The sequence below is a fragment of the Chiloscyllium punctatum genome, chromosome 24 (genome assembly GCF_047496795.1).
Source record: "Chiloscyllium punctatum isolate Juve2018m chromosome 24, sChiPun1.3, whole genome shotgun sequence".
NCBI classification, from domain to species: Eukaryota; Metazoa; Chordata; class Chondrichthyes; order Orectolobiformes; family Hemiscylliidae; genus Chiloscyllium; species Chiloscyllium punctatum.
In genome coordinates this window covers 64,843,193-64,859,989 of record NC_092762.1, presented here as the reverse complement: position 1 = coordinate 64,859,989, position 16,797 = coordinate 64,843,193, and the positions used below count along the sequence as shown (strand labels likewise).

The window sequence follows — 16,797 nt, the reverse complement described above, 5'->3', positions numbered from 1 at the left end:
TATGTGCTTTTAGTGTCTTTACAAAACATATTTCCTATGTGTGCGATAAGAGCAGTCATCTTCCACCCTCCTCTTTTTACCATCGTGTCCCCTTGATCTGCCCAGCATCTCTTTACACTTCTATTTGTAATCCTTCAATCTCCCACTGCAATCCACAACCCTCCAACCCCATCACAACCATGATGCTAGGCCTCTCCCATTTCATTCCTCCATGCCCCAACCACATCTTCAATGCATCTTCCACTGCTCAAATGGCCCCAACCATGCCTCCATCTTATCCCTGCCTTATCCTTGCTGGTTCTGCTCTTCTTTGCAAACTGCTATCCTCTTGCTCCCCTCTTTTGCGCTGCAGAGTCTAACAAAGAGAACTACTGACTTCAGACAAAACTGCACTAAGTTAATTGCTAGATTCCATTCTTTAAAGAAATTTGAATGTGATGCCATGTGATTCTTGTGTACCATTGACCTAATTTCAGGTGTCGAAAACCTGCTTCATTAACTACCACTATGGCACACCTCAATCCAATGCTGGGCTGATTCACCAACTCACCATGCCCAAAAGAACTTGACATTGCAACAGGCATCCCAGAATACTCTACACCATTTTAGTGCATCTGGACTAGCAATGTCTGGAGTTGCCCTGCTAGGCTCCTGGCAGATATGGGGCAATAGGTGCCCCATTCTGCAGACATGTACCAAGGGCTATATGTGGATGGGTTGGTGCAGAGAAGGGATGATGTCTTCCCCCAAGACCACTAAAAGGGTAAACACTATCAGAACCTACCAACCTTATCCAAGGTTGCCAGGCATCATTGCAGTCATTGTCGAGCAGAATTCCTATCAAAGAAGGAAGAAAATCAATAACCTTCATTGCTCTGCCTGGGTAAATATCACCATCTTTTCCCTCTCCTGCCTGACACTCATGCCATTTGGCTACTTTACCCACCTTGCACCAAGTCTCATTATCTACCCTGCTCACCACAACATGCAACATCTTCCCTCACTTGCTCTCATTCCCTCTCCAACCTCCTAGTCTTGAATGGCCCTCTGTGCTGCCCATTCACTCACTTAGGACACCTCAACTTCTTGCTGAGCATCCAAGTAGGCTCAAGGTGCATGAATGCTAACAGAGCAAGTGAGCAGGACTAAGATGCAGCCTGGTCCAATCTGTGAGTTGTGCGCAGGAAGAGTCTTTTGCAGTAAAACTTCCAAGGTAGTTGCTGGTCTGTTCCAAAGTGCAGCTTTAAAGTGCAGGAGACTCCTGTATGTAGATCGAAGAGGTGCCAGGAGGGTCATGAGAGGTTGGCAGGTGGATAGAGAGTAAGTATGGCAGGTGCTCTGGGATGTGCAATGACACCTTGCTGCCAGTGTTCAAGAGGGCAATCTGGAAGACCAAGCAGTGAACTGATCCACTGGGGACCTGCTAAGACTTTCGTGTCAGGAATTCTTGGCATCTACTTTCCTCACAGGGTATGACTGGATAGAAAGATGCATTTTAGTGAGGCAAGATCTGCAATTAATGAGGCCGGCAATTTACAATAATCCCCTTAATAAGGCTTTTGCCCGTATCTTGCAAAGATCTCACCTTAATGTCTGGAGCTTATTTGCAAAAGGCAGCTAGTTGCTCCTGGCATTGAGATAAGCCTCACTGAACTTCTGACGTGACACCCTCATATTTCTCACCATTACCCACATTTGTGAAGGCCCTATAAGATTCCGGTCTTAATCTTTGCATTTTAACCCACGATTGGGAAACTGAAATTTTGGCTTCCGCTTAATTAAGCTGGATTACTTGCATTTGCAGGCTTCATAGAAGTCCCCTGTCCTCACTATCTTCTGCCAAATAAGCTCCGAACATCAAGGTACTATATATTCTGTGTCTTAGGATCCTGCCCCACTAGCTACCTGACAAAGGAGCAGTGTTCCGAAAGCTAATACTTCCGAATAAACCTGTTGGAATATAACCTGGTGTTGTGTGACTTTTAACTTCTACCATTAAGGTCTCCCATTACATTTACTGGAGCATAATTGTATACAATATTGCTTTTGTCTCAGCAAACTAATCATAGATGATGTTAATGGCAGCTGGCTAGGTCAATATTAGATACAAAGACTGAATAGCATGTAGGTGTTTAAAACACTAGGTCAATGGCATGCAAAACAACAACAGCTACATGCCACTATGAGATGGGATAGGTACTCAATCATGAAGGTTCAGATGCATGCTTCTCTGTGAGTCCCTGGGGACAGGCAACAGATACTACCAATTTCAAAACAGGGTCAAAGCGACCAAATAAAAAGTAATAACCTGCGGGATATACGTATCAAATTTGTCACCTAGAAAGGGCAATCCCAAATTATTTACTTCAACTGGGTGCTAATATTAGGGTTCAAAGCCAGCTGAATGGATCAAACTGCATATATGCACTGCTGTTTGGTTAACTGATACATCAACACCTGTTGCTACCCAAGTTAACTCTGAGGCATTCTAGTTCAGGGTTACTTAATTTATTCACAGTACATTACACAATCAGGATCTTGCATCAAATAGAACACTGGCTGCAGGTACTTTTATGTCACAATACTATTAGAGTCTAAAAGCAGTTATCAGACTTAATATTTAATTAATACTGACCCCTATACTCAACCTGCTCCATACTCCTTTATCCACTGGCACCACAAACTATAATTATATGTTCAAATATTACCACAGTCCAATAAAACCTTCAGGAATCTACTGAAAAACATTAAGATCCTGCATATTTTGAAATACTACAAGCAGTATTTCTAACGAAGTGTATATGTTTGACAAATCAGTTTCACAAATACAAGACTAATCTCTCAAATTTAAAATCATCTTGGAAGAGAAATATTTCAAATACATCTATATTAAGTCTTTCTTTTTCTCATCCCAGCCCTATTCAATTACAAGGAAAATAATGAGATTGCCTTGGCCCTCAAGTGAGTTTACACTACTCAAATACTAACCCTGTTCTGTTCCAAATCTCCTGTCTGATTGGATGAGATTTTAATGGTGAAATTCCAGTCTATACTCTATTCTAAGCTATCCAGTCATAGCCAAGGAATAACTGTATTGACTTCTCTTTCAATCCTGCACAGCCCACAGAGTGACTTCTGATAGCCTTTGAAGGTCTGTCCTTTGCTACAGCTTGACCTAAAAATATGTGAGGTCCCAGATGTATACTGATGACACCCAGCTCTATCTCATAACCACCTCTCTTGGTCCCTTCACTGGCTTAAGTTCTCACTCTGCTTCTCCAAAACCAAGTACTGGATGTGCAAAACTTTCCTTCAACTGAATACTGAGGAGGCCAAAGACATTGACTCTGGTCCCAACCACAAAATCTGATTTCCAGCAATCGATCCCAACCCCCATCCAGGCAACTGTCCGTTCCTGAACCAGATGGTTTTCAACTTTGCTGTTATATTTAACGCTGAACTGAGCTTTCAACCACCATAGTCAAGGCTGCCTCAGTTCATGAGCTGCTCAAACCCTCATCCATGACACTGTTATCTCTCAATGTGACCATTTTATTGCACTCTGACAACCTTCCATCTTCCACAAACTGAAGATCATCCAAAACTCTATAATCCACGTCCAAACTCATATAATATTCCTTTTTCCTATTTGTCCTCTAATGGTACTCAGTTAAGCCACTCCGCAATTTTAAAAGTCTCATCTTCTCTCTCGAGTCTTTCCATGTCCTCACCCTGCCAACCTCTGTAACTTCCTCCAACTCTATATTCATTCAGATATTTGCATTCCTCCAATTCTTGCCTCCTGAGCATTTCCAATTTGAACTGCTCTACCACAGATAGCTGTGCCTTCAGTTACTGGCTCCCTAAGCTCTGGAAATCCCTCCCTAAACATCGCCACCTTTCTACTTGTTTTTCCTCCTTTAAATCAAACATTTTAGTCACTTGCTGTAATAGTTCCTTAACTTGCTGATATCATATTTTGATTAAATTTCCACATGGCAAACTTTCCGACATTAAAGTGTTTAAATGCAAAAAGCTGCTGTTCACAAAACCAAAGACGCAAGTGCAACATTTTATAATGATGGTTTAATTGTTAAAATAAGGAATGATAAGAATACTCTCCATTCTCCCTTCTCCTAAACGTTTCTAAAGTCTACTAGTATGAATTTAATAAAGCAAACGAGTAGGAATCAGAATTGCATGGTATTCCACATTTTTTATTAAATCCGTTAAAAAAGTTGCAAATTAAAATACGATTTACAGGTAATTGGTATCTTATTTTATTTTCTACTGGCACGAACTGCTTCTGAGGCCAAACGGGTTCTTACAATCCCACAGTTCCCTGTTCTCAGGATCTGAAAGTTACTTCTGACTAGACACATCAATACGTCTGAAACATGATCGATATGTTCTGAATCAGTAACCTGATCTAGTACATGCAGTACCTGATGCAAAGCCAGCAGCTGCTCCTGCCATTTAACTGTCGCAAAGCCATGTGATTTTGTGTTTAACAATCTTCAGTACTTGTCAATTTTATAAATCCAAAATAAGCTGAGTGGACTCCTAGATGAAGAGCCCTCAAAATGAATGGCTGCATGGAGCTTAAGTAACTTAAAACATTGTCGAGCATCAACCCAGTGCAGAAACTTAAACAAATGACAGGAATTCATTTCAACTGTTACTGTCTCTTGAGTACAGTTCAAGTGAAAGCCATTAAATGTGAGAATATTCTGTCAATGCATTAAGCGACATAATCAAATATCACAAATAAACAACTTGACTAACACCTCTTTGTATCCAACATACCATTGGATATCCAATGTATCCAGTACTTGGATTTTCTTTTAGCTTCTACATCAATGACATCATTCAAGCAACTCTCTGTTAAGTAAGTTATAATTTACCTTGATTTGTCTAAAAAGAAATCAATGGTCCAGAATTTACTGCCAGAATACCATTAAAGCTAATGGTGCTCATCATTATTTATGGTCAAATGTGACAACAAATTCAGCCAAAGGGCAGATGCATGGGTAAACTTGAATACACAAAAATTGCTGCCCAAGTTACACTGCTACATGGAAACAACACTTTACTGTCGACCTCATTACTGATGTGCACTATGATGTTTGAGTAGTCGATGGGAACTGAACTCATGCCACAAAGTTACATTGCATCCATCTCACTTGAAGTACACTTTTAATGATGTAATAACTTTTAGTTACTGCCAGTCAAACACTGGCAAAAAAAACATTTACAGATGTGGAGTGTCATTCTCTCAGGTTTTAATTTTTGTTTGAGATTTTTATCATCTTTGTTTTTCCTTTTGCTTTTCTCCCAACCAAATTTTTTATTTTCTCTTTTTTATCACATTTAGCATTGAATTCACCAACTTTAATTTACAAATTATTTCCCAGTCTTACACTGTTTATTTCTTACTTCTTCAATTCAATTGGTTAAGGAGATGTACAACCCTTTATCTTGTGCGCTCTGAGCTGAGTTAGCCCTGTTTTTTCATGATAGCTCACACTTGCAGCAACTTGCCATACGAAATATTTAAAAACCAAAACATTCACGGATAAGACAAACTATCAGCAGAACATTAAATGCTCTGCTACAGCAAAAAAAATGAGCCAACATGTATTTAAACTAAATACTTCTTTTAAAAAAGTGATCGAGTTCTCCAGATTTGCGCCTCTGGTCTCAGGTTGTGAAAACTGAATACGTTCAAGATTTGCATTCTGCTGAAAAATTGTCTCTTCAACTTTCCCAGATGGTTTCCAAAGCTCAAAATTCCTATGTTTTAGAAATCTTATGCTGACACTTACCTTAACAATGTATGTTGTACTTGACATAAAAATAGCAAATATAATTTAACTCATTTGAAATCAAGTCCATAAGTGTGAACACTTAACTTTAAAGCTAACTCCAAAGTTTTTTTTAAACAGGCACCACATTTGTAACATTTCAGCTTTTGGAGTGTTGCTCAGTCCTTGGTGCCAATTAAATATATATGTTTTGTAAACGTATTCTTGCCTCAACATTATATCTCTGCCAACACATTCATGTTCTGTTTTTAAACTGAACACTGATTAGACTTTCCTATCCCAGCTCACCCTAGCAACTTAGAAGCTCCATGTTAAGTCTGAACCATCTACACAAATCTTATATTTGTCTGTTTGAATATTTTATTGAATTGCCTCAATTTGCCAAGTGCAATCATTTACTTGCACAAATTTCACACATCAACTATCAAGTATAGTATTTAGGAACTTTGTGATGTCATTTGGAAGGAAGAGATAAGGGTCAGCTCTGTTACCCCACAAAGAAAACCTCTGCTTAGCAAAAGGGGGCAACAGCAACGCAGATCTGACAACTAAGCCTTCCTATCCAACATCGGTTGCTTAATAGCAAGGAGCATGATGGCTAAAATTAGATCTAAGGTGCCTGGCAAGCTTTTGGTTGATTCCAGCAGTTCAGCGGTATCTATCTACAGCTGCAGGATCAAGTCCCAGGATAGTCTGTCACTCAAATCCATTGTGTGAGTTGTGAATGAGTTGTGTCAGCTCTCACCAAATCTAGTAGAGTGAAAGCTTATGGCAGGATCTTATAGTGGAGAAGTTAAAACTGACATAGTTGGCTGGCCACTCTGCAAGCACTGTGGATTCCAGAGACAAGGCTATCCTCATTTCCAAGCTGTGGGAGGTTGCAGGAAAATTAGCTGATCCTGCAAACAAAGTATTAAAAAGGAAAGAGTGAGGGAATTCAAGATTAGAATAAAACTGAAATGTATGCTCAACTCCAGAACCTGCCAGATAATACATATTTGCCCAAGTCAAAATATTTTACTTGCTTTGAGGAACTGCAGGTGCAGATTAACACTTCTTTTTCTAGGATTGTATCCAATCATTTGCTCCAGCAAAAAGAAAGTTTAATTTGCCAATGCAATTTAACTCCTCTTGAAGCATTCCTCAGTCTAGAGATTAACTATCATCCTGTACATGGCATGTTGGAACGTGCCGGTAATATTTGCAATTTCATTTCAATGGAGACCCAGTCACACACAAAAGGAAATTTACAAAATTAACTATGGCTTTGAAATTATTGAAAAGAAGTTTCAAAATTACAACTATTGCCATAAAAGTACCCCTCCGAACTGGGACAGCCATATTTCCCCCATTTTGACTATTGTATAAAATAAAAGTTTCTCTGAAGGTGATTTTTTATTCTGTAGAGTTAAGAGAAATACATTAATTCACAATAATGAATTTATTTTAGACTGTTTTAAATGAAAGTGAGAAATATTTCTTTGCAAACAAATATCAGAAAAATCAATGTATTTTCTTTTGTGTCTCATCAAACTACTAAAAAGGATCTCAATAATCAAAATATTTGCTGGGTGAAGACATGATATTGTCTTTAGAATTTTGTAGTTGAAACTGAAGACTGTATGTCAAGTTCTGTGGGGTCAGACATCTAAAGAGGATAAAATTAATCCCTTGTGTCCTTACTCTTGTAAATTGTATATTACAAATAAGTATTTTAGTTGTTTCATGACGTCAAATTGGAAAGCCATGCTTTCATATTCCACCTGCCAAGATGGGTCTAAACATTGTGTTAGTGCATGTAAAGTCCAGTGTGGAGATGACTACAACTAGATAACTGCTAATGTGGATTGTACATCATCTGCAAGGTCAGGCTATTTAAAACAATTAAACTTTTAATTGTGAGGAATAAACTCACCTGATTTTAAAAGTTTTGCCATCACTGAATCACCTGGCTAACGTAGACAAGAGTCAGACAACAAAAACTGACCCTAACAATATAAACTTAGTGTGAAGGTATAGCCACCTTAATGTCAAGATAACTGATATCCAGGTTGTAAATTTGCTCGCTGAGCTGGTAGATTTGTTCTCAGATGTTTCATCACTATGCTAGTTAACATCATCAGTGAGCCTTCAATGAAGCGTTAGTGTTCTCACCTGCTTGCTATTTATCTGTTTGCAATTTTTGGCGAAGATTTGTAGCTCAGATTGTGGATCAGGTTGTAAGTTTGCTTGCTGAACTAGTAGATTTGTTCCCAGATCTTTCGTCACCATGCAAGGTAATATCATCAGTGAGCCTCCGAGGAAGCATTAGTGTTCTGACCCGCTTGCTACTTATCTGTGGTGGTGGGTGATATCACTTCCAGTTCTGCTTCTGCAAGGTTGGTAAATGGGATCCAAATCAAGATGTTTGTTAATGGAGTTGCAGTTTGAATATCAGGCCTCTAGGAATTCCCATGTGTGTCTTTGTTTAGCCTGTACCAGGATGGATGTATTGTCTCAGCCGAACTGGTATCCCTCTTCATCTGTGCGTATGGATACCAGTGATATCTGGTCATGTCTTTTGGTGGCTAGTTGGTGTTCATGTACCCTGGTGGCTAGTTTCCTGCCTGTCTGTCCAATGTAATGTTTGTTGCAGTCCTTGCTGGGTTTTTTGTATATGTTTATTGGTATGAGGTCTTTAAATTTAAGGGAACATCAGATACAAAATACTCTGCAAAGACTGAAACAAACACTACATTGGACAAACAGGCAGGAAACTAGCCACTGGGATACATGAGCACCAACTAGCCACCAAAAGATATGACCAACTATCACTAGTATCCATACACACAGACAAAGAGGGACACCAGTTTTACTGAGACAACACATCCATCCTGGGACAGGCTAAACAAAAGGAATTCCTAGAGATCTGGCATTCAAACCGGAACTCCATTAACAAACATATTGATTTGGACCCCATTTACTAACCTCTCAGAAACAAAACTGGAAACTATATCACCCAACACAACAAACTGAGACAGATAAATAGCAAGCGGGTCAGAACACGAACACTTCATCGGATGTTCACTGATGATGTTACCTAGCATGGTGCCAAAATGAGAACAAATCTACCAGTTCAGTGAGCAAATTTACAACCTGATCCACCACCTCAGCTACAAATTTTCTCCAAAAATCGCAAATAACTGATGTTTTTGAAACATAAATACTGTCTTGACATTAAAGGTTTTTCAAAGATATATATTTTATTGTAAGTTTTTTAGAAAACTGTGTCTCAAATCAAGCTGTATATCATTTGTTAACATTCTGCTTATTTCCTTCCTACCTCTGTGTAGCATATGGGATAAAGCATGCCAATAACAAGACTCACTACCTTGTTTTGAACATATCATTTTAAACTCTGAATGACATCCCTTAGCGTCAATTTAATTGATTTTTGTTTTCTTGAAACTAATCTACAAACAAATACAACAACAAGATTTCTGGTTTGGGGTTGTTATCCTTAATGGACACTTAAGATTCAGGTTGAATAATGTATTGATCTTAATATATTTGAAAATGCAAGTTCTGGTACTTTGACAGTATCATAAATTCTGCAGCCATCATAATTTGATCTGATGCAACAGCAGTGGTAGCAGTGTGAAAAAAATGGCTGAGTTACAGAAGACGCGATGAGTATAGAACAGCTTGTGTCAATCATTCATTAGTGGGCAGAAAGAAGGCCTGTCTATACAGGTCAGCATGATGAAAAACTAGAAAATGTTTAACATAAATGACTAATCCAAACTAAGCCTAACACTGATGTGTATCTTTTAGTTAGTTTACTCATCGTTTCACAGTAAAACTGAAATAGAGGGCGGTAAAAAAACTGTCCAAGGAAAGACTTCTGATTTTCATTTAGATAAAGATGCTGAGGGCAGGATGCTCAGTAACAGAGCACCTAACACTTTAACTCTGCTGCTCTTCTTGTGGCTTTGCACACTGCAAATTGGTCACTAATTTTGAGCATGAAGCCAGAGGACTGTCGATAAAGACATTCTGAAACCTTTGACAAAACACCAGTAAAGTTGCACAATGACAGCTAAAGCATATTGATGGTGAAGTATTGTCAGTGGCAATCCGTTGAAGGGAAACTCCAGTAATGTTATTAAAATATATATTGATTGATTGCCACTTACTAGCCAATGTTACAATATCATTACAATAGTACTGAAAGGAGAAAATGTTGCTGACCTTGCTTTAAAATCAAATATTTTCCAAAATGCCACAGAAATTGATGAAATATATCAGCATTTCTACTGTACCCTGTATGTGCTGAAGGGACTAAGAGAACTGATTTCCTGAAACACGGTGTAGGAGTACAGACTCCTCTTTGATCCAGTTCAATGACATCATCACTATTGAAATGACCTTTTAATCACACACCAAGAACTAACCTCTTCAATTATGAAGACTTAAAAATAGATCAATTCTCCTTGTATAGTTTGTTTTGTGCTGTTTTAAATTCAAGGTAACAGAAATTAGTAATAAGATTTTGCAAAACAACTTTTGGAGTCCAGGAGCTTCCCCAATTATGATTCACAGTTGACGTATTATGCAAATTATCATTCAAAATGGTTTCTAGTTTCTGCTCCTATAAAGTTTTGTCATAACAATTGTTTTTAATATTAATTCACCCATAAGTGTTATGTTCAGAAATGAGCAGTGGTTTAGTGGTCACATCCCTGTCACTGGAAACATTGGGTTTGTGCCCAACTCCAGACAGCATTAGCAAATGGAGATGAGAGTTTTGATTGCTGAATACCGAACTGACATTCTGAGCAAAAGGGACTGAAGCATCGACTCCCTTTCCCGACTCCAGCAGGCGGGAGACCAATGCTTCAGCCTCTAAATACGTGGCGGACCTCTCGTGAGTACTTGTGACAGAAAGGGCATGGAGTCACAGTATTCTCATCATAACACAAGCTGTTTCCTCCATCAAGCTATTAACATCTTGTCAAAGGGTGTCATTACAAAAATATCCCAGAATCTGAGCTGCTGGATTCAAAAACAGTGGATTCAATAGACTACCATGTGCCATTAGGTGCTTAAAAGATGGAAGGAAATAATACTTCTGTCATTTCCTGGACCATTACAATGCCTTCCCATTTTGAAATGTCTCCATCTCCTTTCTTTTTTTATCCAAACTGATAAAAAATGGATTGGCCTGAGTACACATGCCCTCTGCCCATCGCTGTAATAATACCTTTTCCATCTTGTCAATCTACAAATCTCTTTTTAAAAAAGTGGAGTGTTATTTCGCCCTTATAACAGATACTTAAACTACTATTTTAGACCTCTAAAATTTTCACACACGAGTAAATAATTACTTAAAATGTAAAATTATCAAGGTTATACAGCATATGTTACAACTATAACAAATTATGCCAAGCATCTTATAAAAGAATAAACTATCTTGCTACTGAATTGCAAAACTCATTCACCTATACGGAGGTCCATTTATAATCAACATGTGTATTTTTTGTTACACTGTTGTCTACTGTTTATGGATCTTTAAACAATCCAGAAGCAAATACAGACAAATCCTTGCACAAGATAGGCTGAGGGAACAGCTTGTTGCGAGTAAATGACCTGAAATGTGAGCCATTGCTAGTGAGACTTGCGAATTTCTACTGGTGCCACACCTCAACTTAAAAATTCTTTAAGAACAATTGATAATACTTTTTAATCCCTTACAATATGAAATCACAGTATCCATTTTCTTTCCAATGAAGAGGCGTAAAATAATACTGTGCTGGGATAGGCACAGGAATATTACGATCTTTCCTATTTTATATGGTGATCCAGCACAGAATTCATGCACTGCAATCTGAGTAAGAATACTCTTATTCAAGTCTTGCTAGACTTAGTGTCCTCAGTATTGCTATAGAAAATATATTGGACTAGCAGTATGATAGCAACAGTGTATGATTTTGATTCGTCCAAAAGCATATGCAAGCAAGGAGGTGTCCTTTCCAACTCAGATCAGAATGGAAAGTAACCTCGCAGTGTAAATGGGGCTTTTGATAAGCTCATACATGAACAAAATGAATATTGTCTCTTTAACCTCTGAACTAGAAATGTACTTCACTTGCAGAACTGAGAAGCTTTTATTTACATCCAGTTAAGTCAGTCCCGCAGGAATCGAGGGGGCTGATTGCACAGGAACATGAAGTTCCAGGAAAGCAAATCTTAACTTACACATTAAGAAAATCAAACTTTATGTTTCAATACTAGATAAAGCCATTAAAATCATCATGCTGTGAATTATCGCCGTCAATATTAGAAAATTTAATAAATCTCTACCATAGTAGACATTGACCAACTATTTTAAATTGGTTAACACTTTGGCTAAAATAGTGAAGAGATACATGTTAACCTGTATGTTACATCTTAGTTTACTTATATCGGTAAAACTTTTATATTAGAGTGTAATTATGTAGCACATGTATTATGTAGCATTATGTATTAATTATGTAGCACATATGGTTTCATAGAGCATTTGGAATCTAGTAGACTATTTTGACAGCATACCTAGTTTAATGACTGTATAATTCTTCAAGTTATAAGAATCTGTTAAGTATGATCTTCATTTGTTCTCATAATATTGTTTGTTAATCAGATTTTGAAAAATTACTCAAACAACTTCGACAGATTGAAGATATATTGCTGAGCTTGGATTAAAATAGTTTTAATTAACTGACTTGTAGAATTGAAAATGTAATACCCAAGATAATATTTTGTTATTAAAATTAAGCATTTCTCCATCAGGCTCTTCACAGATTCAGATAATGCGCTTCCAGATGAATGACATCACTAAAACTTGGCAATGTATCCTTGTCAGTTTCAGTTTGCCTATTATTTATGCCTTTGCAGTCCCACAGGCTGAGAACAATATCATGTTGGTAATCAACTTTTGAAAAAGCATAACTTTTACAGAAAGAAACATTGCAAACATTCACAGGTACAGTGGTGCGATAGAGGGTAAAAGGCACAAGTTAAACAGGTGACCATGATGTCACTTACCTCTTTCTTGCACAAAGTATGCCAAGTATAAATCAAGTTCCTTAACTGAAACACTTATGTGATGGGGCTGCACACACAGCATGGGGTTATTACACTGTTGGGACTTCACCAGACGTTCTCCATCAGTACTTTCCAAAGGTATCCCTTTAAACAGGATCACCATCACTAGATCCAACCTCCAAACTTTATCTGCTTGCCGTAAACAATCGATGCGTCTTATTTTGCCTTTCTGGTCCGGATTGGAGAGAACACAACATGGAGGCTTCTTCCCTGTGATGGTCAGCACGAAATCCTCACGATACTCAGGACGGATGTCCTTGCGCAGTTTGGCAAGCAGTCTCGATGCCCACTTCTGTTTTACCTCTGCTTTCTCACTCAGTAACTCATCTTTCACTGCTCTCTCTTCGTCCTTTGTCATCCGCTTTTCATGCTTCTTAAAGTACTTTCGTTTCCGGGCTTGTAGGTTGAACCACGTGTAAGCAAACGCACGAACATGTGGAAGAAGCGCCTCGATGAATGGATGAAATTCATCCTGATAAGAGATAACACAGTATCAGAAGTAGTGATTAATACATCTGGGCCTCTTTCTCATATTTTATGAACTTACATTATAACAATAACGTTCCCAGGTCTCCCAGATATTTGTCAGTTATAACAGCAATAGGCTGTTACACGTTACACATATTTTACAAGTATATTTTCAGGCAATATTTCAATTTTAAGTAAGAGACTTTCTGACGCATTCTTTTGTAATGATTCCAGTTATAAAGACATCATGTTTTCTTATTAAACAAATCTTTAGCCAACTTTACATCTGAATGTAAAAGCAATATGTAGGATGAACTTTAATCAGCTTTGATCTCTTTCAGAAATAGAAATTCTAATTTATAGGGACATCTGACCATTTTCCTAATGTCTAGTTTCTGTCACTTTCAAAATTGTTGATTAATAGAATAGATAGAACACACCAGATTTGGAAACACATTCCCACATTCTCCTGCACCACTGTAACAGCGTGTGTTCCATTTACAAAATTTCATCAACACTTTTTCAACAACATCTTCGAAACCCATGAACTCTACCATGTAGAAGGACAAGGGCAGTAGAAATGTGGGAACACTACCATTTACACATTCCTCTCCAAGCCACACACCATCCTAACTTGGAAATATATCATTGTTCCTTCACTGTCACTGGGTCAAAATCCTGGAACTGCCACACCAACAGCAAATGGATTGCAGTAGTTCATTAGGCAGCAGATCACCACCACTGTTGCGAGGACAATTATGGTTGAGAATTAAACAATGTCACAGCCAGCAAGGCCTACATTCCCTGAATGAATTTTCAAAAACTGCTGACTCTACAGTCCTCTTATAATAAAAGAATTTTACCTATAAAATAAGAGTCTTGTTACTTAAGACACAGACTGTAAATGCATATTAAACAATACAGATATTTCATTAGTATGATTCAGTTATATTTTTAACAGGTTGAATGATCTGGAGTGATGCAAATAAACTACAATCTTCACGCAGTGTTTTAATAAGAAAGTACAGTTTGGTGCACATGCGGATAACTAAGCACTGTGCAGTTTTTCAGTATTAGTGAAAGGGGGAGTCGGACAACTCGGGAAGAATTTAACATAGGCAAGGGAGTTTTGACCTCTGACTTCAGAGCCAACAAGAGCTCTGTACATCACATTTGCCACGTTAATTGTTAATTGCTCTTAAGTGAGCAGCAGAGGATCTGTTCAAGATGTAAAAATCCCTGGAGACAGACAGCCCCCTCGATGAGATATTCCGATCAATCGTATGCCAACAGCTCTTCATTGCTTTGCAGAAACATTTGAAGGCAATAGTCGCTACCTGTAATACACAGGATCACTGCAGGAGCAAGGTAAAGGTGGGTCATAACAGGAGGAGATGAAAACATGGCGAGATCGGGAAGGCTACGCATGAGGGTTAGCAGCATGGGTTACCCTGCCTTTCTGATGCCAGGTTTCTCAAACAGAAATTAAGTGCCCCTTGATTGTGAAAATCTACTGTATCCTCACTCCCCCAACCACCATTCTCCCCCAAAGCAGGCTAGCAACTTCAAAAGAATTTTCTTTACAGACATCCACACAGTGGCTCACCCACCCGAATTGCAATTATGTTGTTAAGTGGACAGTGATTGTTAATTTAAGGGCATCATTGGGCAATGGGCAGGAAGCATGCCCATGAGCCTTCCCACTCCAGGTCTAACTGGGGGAGAGGCAGGAAAGTAGTAGGGGCCACGCACTCTCCCAAATATATTCCTAGCACCTGACTTGCCAAAGGAAATGGAATTAAATTCTGCCTTAGTACTTTGAAAAAGACTAAAATTGACTGAGAAGTTTAAAACTGATATGCAATAAATTTCTTGGTCACTGAGAGGCCAAAGGTGTCATGTCAACATTTATTCAAACCACTTCTTAAAATGCAATGCACCATCAGCCCTGTGCGATGACTTCTCAACTAAACTACAGTATTTCCCAGCATACAAAAATCTGAGAGTAATTTTACTCATAATGAACAAAAAAACAGAAGTTCTACTGATGTATACATTTTCAGAATTCAGATGGCAGTGAAGATATGGTCCTATTGCATTACCCAACTGTAACCTTTTAGACAGTTAACATCCATGAAGACCTTTTTTAAGGTCTTTGGACCTAGATTGCTGAATGCATCGCCACCAACAGTGGGGGAGATGAAGGACTGGAGTTACACCAAGTCTCTAGAGCAATACAGGTTTCTGGAGAGTTGTACAATTGAAGAAGTTTACAAACTTGCCAAAGGACTGGGGAACCATTGAAGAAAGACTGCGAGGCATAATTCAACAATGTATAGAGATATGTACAATTTTAGTCAATCCAAACTACACCCACATGACAGGGATACTAGATTATCTATGAAAACACACAAAAAACACTGCTTTATATAATTATTCTCTTGACCATCAGGCCTCTCAAACCAATTTACTGCCAATTAGGCAACTCTGGATATTGTCATTGTCAGAATGTCAGAAACATATGCCATTCACCCTTTTTAATTCTCAATTAGAAAATTCCTCTGGCCAATGTTTAAACACTGGCTATATTTGTTGATGATAGAAGGTAAATTATAGTAAAATCCAATATTTTACACAGCATTTTATGCTCCAAACAGTTCTGGATTATGCATTTTTGTCAATAACAATGACCAGATTTACAAATTATGATCAACACTTAAAGGTACACTATTGATATAAAATAGGGGCACTGTAACAGTCTTATCGTTTCTCATATTAATAGCTTAAACATTGTGCCTGCACGGTAGTAGTTAAATTTAATAATATTAATTATATAATAAAGGGGAAAATGTAAGACTCTGCTTCTGAATGTATGTAGCATTCATAAACAAAATAAATGAACCAATACCACAAACAGAAATTAATAATACAATATGGCCAGGATGGAGGTCTACATAATTATATAGATTTGGACCTGAATATTGAAAGGTAGGGATGTGTAGGAAGGACAGAAAGCTAGGAAAAGGTAAAAATGTGGTTATGTTAATTAATTATGATATTGGTACAATAGAGAAAGGTGATGCAAGTTCAGGAAATCAGGACATAGAAGTAGATTGGGTGGGGTTGAGACATGATAAAGGCAAGAAGTAATTTGCAGAAGTGATGTTAGGGTCACCAAAAAGTAGCATGTGGCTGGATGGAGTAACTGAAGAAATAACGGGAAATAAAAACATTAAGTGCTGGAGCAACTCAGCAGGTCCAACAGCAACTGTAGCGAGAGGAACAGGTCTGAAGAAGAGCCATACTGGTCGTGAAACATTAACTCTGTTTCTCTCCCTACAGATACTACCATTATTCAAAAAGGGACGCAGGCAAAAAGCTG

At 38.1% G+C, this 16,797-nt stretch overlaps 1 protein-coding gene across 4 annotated transcripts in view; it reads right to left on the bottom strand.

Annotated features, from left to right (window-relative positions):
* The window catches only part of nfic (nuclear factor I/C), a 792,066-nt gene that overhangs the window by 424,010 nt on the left and 351,259 nt on the right, over nucleotides 1–16,797 (bottom strand). For all 4 annotated transcript variants that reach the window (XM_072594043.1, XM_072594046.1, XM_072594045.1 and 1 more), the window contains exon 2: nucleotides 12,888–13,419. In XM_072594043.1, coding sequence (XP_072450144.1) covers nucleotides 12,888–13,419 — 532 coding nt within the window. The remainder of the gene's footprint in view (nucleotides 1–12,887; nucleotides 13,420–16,797) is intronic.